This window comes from Cynoglossus semilaevis, chromosome 6, assembly GCF_000523025.1.
Source record: "Cynoglossus semilaevis isolate Cse_v1.0 chromosome 6, Cse_v1.0, whole genome shotgun sequence".
NCBI classification, from domain to species: Eukaryota; Metazoa; Chordata; class Actinopteri; order Pleuronectiformes; family Cynoglossidae; genus Cynoglossus; species Cynoglossus semilaevis.
In genome coordinates this window covers 5,046,228-5,050,945 of record NC_024312.1, presented here as the reverse complement: position 1 = coordinate 5,050,945, position 4,718 = coordinate 5,046,228, and the positions used below count along the sequence as shown (strand labels likewise).

Genomic DNA, 4,718 nt, shown 5'->3' with positions numbered 1-4,718 from the left:
TTTGGTCACATATAGCATTGTGGTTTAGGTTTGTCTAATCTTTTTTTCTGTCAGATTGACAAATTCCAAAGTAAAATATGAAATATCATATAATATTTCTCTGCTGTTTGAACTGAAGTTAAAGTAAAAAAAACTGAGCGTTTGTTGAATTTCTCTTTAGAATCTAACAAACATCAGTCTGTGGTTCAGTCTGAGCTGCTGGTCTGGTCTGCAGTAAAAACCAGGTCAGCATACACACACATGCGCAATCACGTGGGCACACAAACACACACTCTCTCTCTCTCTCTCTCTTCGACACAGACACATTAACGACTCCACAGACGGGAAATCAACAAAAAAACCTAATATTTGTTGCCAACTCAGTTTATATTTTTATGTTTTAATTTCTAAAACTTTTTTATTTCCTGAAAACACTGCTTCAAATTTAGCTACGAAATCCAAAAGTAGGAGGAAAACCAAGCGACGTCACTGACCTGTTGAGAAATGATTTCCTGCTGGATTGTCTTTGAGAATGTTTCCAGCAGAGGTCGCCCTCCTTTACTGCTTTACCGGCGCCTGCGCAAAAAAAAGAAATCGCGTTATTTTGAGAACATCCTATTAATCAGTGAATATGTTCATATGTATGATAGAAATACAAACGCTGCCCTCTGTTGGTCAAATATGGTAAGCGCCATACTATACACAATAATGTAGAGATCTAAGATTTCGTTTTAAAATAATTATAATCATTAAAATAAAGAGTCTAAAATGAGAAGATACTGTATTATAAAAATAACAAAATTTTAGGCTCAGTTTGGAATCGGGTTGATGCGTGGGACAATTAAACAAAGGCCAAAAAAGCAGGAATTAGTTTGAATATAAAGAAAAACTATCCAAAATAAGCACTAAAATAGCGAAAACAAATAGTTTAAAATTAGAAACAAAACACCAAATAAATGAAAAACAACAAATGGCACCAATAAAGGTAATTTTTTTAAAAAGCCAAAAAAACTGAGAAATGTTTTATAATATATAATAACTTTCCCAAAATATTATTCCTAAACCACTGGTTTATGTTTTAACCAACCAATCAGTGTGTGTGGACAGTTACGGCAGTAAAATGTTTTGGTCAAAGTACATACTGAAGTTGACGTTCGGTGCTGTTTCTTAAGACCCCGTTTCTCCGATCCAATGTCGCCCTCTTGTGGAAGCATTGTAGTAGCACAGGTTCTGGTGTCAGCGCTTCAGTACCTGAATTTGGGTGAAGATCGTTCGTGGCTCACCTAAAATGACCAGAAAACAACTAAAATTCTGATTATTAACATGCTATTATGCTAAGCTATCTCGGCATAGCTTAATGATAGTCGAATCTTCAGCTAAATAAATATTAACACAAGATTAATATAAATAAATTGCCAAAAAGGTACATTTGAGGCAACAACAGCTAACAGTTAGCCAAATTGATCTGTTAATTCTGTAAATTTTAAACAGACTCTTTTTTAGTTCTGACATCAGTTCTTTATTTTTTGTTACTTCAGTTCACAGACAGCGACAGGTCACATTTAGTAATATATATATTAAATATAATAAAATTCATGACAACGTAGCAGACCCCGCCCACTTCTGCAAAATAAAATTATTGCTGTTACAAATCTGTCATGTTAGTACGAAGAAGCAGAAACAGGAAACAGCATCGTTCACACCAGGAAAAGGAAAGAACTAAACAGTGACATCGTCAAAGTGTTCGGGTCACATGACCTGCTGCTAGCTCATAGAACACGCCCACTTTTCTACAAATCGCCACTGAACATCACAACGTTGTTGTCCTTTTTCTCATAGAAGGAAAAGTTGTTTTCTTTACAGGTTAAAGGTCAAAGGTTTACAATAATCACAGCACATTAGTAGAGCGCCCCCCTCGGGATAATCACATGTAAGTAGGAGAGTTCCAACATCGTCATCACACGTTAAAACATCAACAATGGCTCGAGTTGTTTTATCTCTGATTTTCCTTTGTTTCTGATTCATCTGAGAGTTAGCATCCATGCTAACCTGTGCTTTCCTAAATGTTTTTGTTCATTTCCAACTGTTTTTGGCTCCACTTTCCCAGTGAAAAATACATTTAAGAAACCCACTTGTTCCTTATCACCTCCCCTTAACTCCTTACAGATCGTCACAAGTTTTCAAACCTCCAACCCCTCCAGAGTGTTAGTACTAATCGAATGTAGCGAATCCCACTTCTTTAGTTGTTTTTTTTTTACCCCACTGCCCCGTCACGCCGTCAGAATCTCTCTCTTAGTTACAGTACGACCTTGTTTGCTGGCGCCCCCTGCTGTAAGAAGGAAACATTTCTAATTATTTTTCAGAAAAGTGAATTTTGTTGTTAGCCCTTTAGGTGGCGTCAGGGTTTGCCTGAGTGGGGTGGGGCACCTGGTGAATTTTTTTTTCTACATTCTGAGCTTGGTGCCCAAATGGCTCCAAAAAAGCCCCGCCCCCTACAGGCCACCTCATTGGAGCACACACCTCCGCTTTTGGAAACCTCATCACCGTCTGGTGAGAAGAAATATTTTATTTTCTTGACTGGGAGACAGAACTTTTGTCGGTGAAATGGTGAACCAGACAGAGCCAGTGTGACTGTGGCTACGCTAATGAAGCTGCTAACTAATAAACCGCTGAAGCTAAAGCTACACACACTGATGACAACAGAGACTCGGAGATGAATTCTGAGAACCTTTAACTCTGGGCTTGTACATCTTTGGCTTGTTATCGGTTCTATACTCAGCTAGCGTTTATGCTAACGTTTTCCCACCAAGACAAGTAGACTGTAATCAAAGGTTTCGGACGATTCCTCTGTATTTACTGTAACCCACAAAAACAGAGGATCCTGAGGAGTCCTCGTCAGGGACCTTGTCAAGGTTCTGCCTCAGTTCCTCTGGTCCAGTGATTGTCCTATTTGAGACCATGAAGAACCAGCTGTGGGTCAGAACCACATCTGTACTTTTAAAAATGAGTTAATTTCATTCTGAACGATTGTCAACAGCTTCTTCAATCATCAGATGTTTACGTTGTCGTGATGTTTGTGGTTAAACGGGTCTCGGTCGACGGTCTCAGATTATCCAGATTAACTGGGATTAGCAGATTATTACCGTTTACGTTACGTTTCACTACAGACTCCGGAATGTTGTACGGAAACGTTTACAGCCACACAACAAGACACCGTGTGACATCATCAACACTAGTGTGATGTCACACCTGACCGGGCGGGGTGAGACTCTGTTCTATGTCTGGATTTTTTTTATCAGATTTGAAGTTTTAAATATCAGACGTTTAAAGATTGTCAGTTTGCTCAAAATATATATTTCTTCAATCAAAAAACAGATTCTGTTTAAACAAATAAGGATCAGTTCTTAAAAGAACTTTCTGGAACTTCAGACTGACTCATCATTGTAAAGGTAAACAGCACCATCTAGCGTTTATGAAAAGAATAAAAATGTTTGGAAGACAGGAGGACTGTGACAGTACCAGGAACTATGTATGTTTTCAAAACAGGGACCAGGAACTTAATGGAAGTATCGAATCTATTGGAGGCCAAACAGTTCCTGTTCCAGAGGTAGGACTATCAGGGAATGCAGGACCAATGAGGGAAGAGCTCAGTGCCAACAGTTTCCTGATTGGTACTGTCTGTACAGAACTGTTTTTATAGAACTGCCGTTTGTGAGTACCAGCGTCGAACTAAAACAGTGCGTCAGTATCCTACAGCTCCTAGTATCCAAAACAGTGCGTCAGTATCCTACAGCTCAAACTCATGTTCTCACATACGCTGATGACACCACAACGTTTGTAAGAACACCAACAACTTTGTGTAAATACTACACAAGCTGTACTGTACCTGTACAGTACAGGTGAAATGTACTACACTGTGGACACGCCCCTCAGCCCCTTCCTCATCCTCCTGCTGGCCAAAAGGAGGAGAAATGTATTATCTTCTAAACAGACATTCAAACGCACCAACGCCTCGGCTGAGTCACAAAATACAGAACTGTTTTTTTAACACTTTTACAGTGTTGTTGCTTTCTGCACTCAGAGAATACGACCCAATCATGGGACTGAAGGGAACAAACACTTTGACCTGTTGGCGTTCAGTAACAAAACTGCCCAAATCTCATGGAAACTCCTGAAAAAACTGAAGTCAGCCGATATGCAGACGACACCATGAACTCAAAAGTTCGTCACTCAGCAGCTTTGACAAGCTAACACTTCTCTTCTCGCACTCACAGGTAAACTCGACTATGATTGGCTGCTTGTCTGTCACAACCCTGACCCCGCGCCCCCACCCTCCAGCTAGCCTCCAGCCCAGCAACAACAGAGAGAGAGATTCTGACTCATCCACAACATTTCAGCTCAGAAAACACTGACGTTTTTTTTCTCTCGCACTTTCACTTCATTTGTTTCTCACACTGTGGGGTGAGGACTGTGTTTCTGATTGATTTTTTTTGGAGGGGGGTGTTAAAGGGACGCAGGCAAAGAATGAGGAGACAAAGATCGCAAATACAAGAAAGACACAAAAACAGTGGCCGAAGGTTTAAGTGTTTGGCAGCGAGGGTGGAGGGGTAGTTTCTTCTTAACTGCCACAACATGGGGTACTTTACAGTGAGGAACGAAGAAACAGCAGAGACAGAGAGAGAACCTTTGTCACCTCCTCCCCTCTCCCCCCCCCCCCCCCCCTCCCCCCCCCCTCCCCC

At 40.5% G+C, this 4,718-nt stretch overlaps 2 protein-coding genes across 2 annotated transcripts in view; both read right to left on the bottom strand.

Moving 5' to 3' along the window:
* The window catches only part of LOC103379763 (synaptic vesicle glycoprotein 2B-like), an 11,335-nt gene extending 10,151 nt beyond the window's left edge, over window positions 1–1,184 (bottom strand). Inside the window, 2 exon segments of the mRNA XM_008311429.3 lie at window positions 474–555; window positions 1,122–1,184. The gene's annotated coding sequence lies outside the window, so the exon portion shown is untranslated.
* The window catches only part of ndrg4 (NDRG family member 4), a 13,174-nt gene continuing 8,993 nt past the window's right edge, over window positions 538–4,718 (bottom strand). The window contains exon 19 of the mRNA XM_025056323.1: window positions 538–555. Within this exon, the coding sequence (XP_024912091.1) occupies window positions 538–555 (18 nt within the window). The remainder of the gene's footprint in view (window positions 556–4,718) is intronic.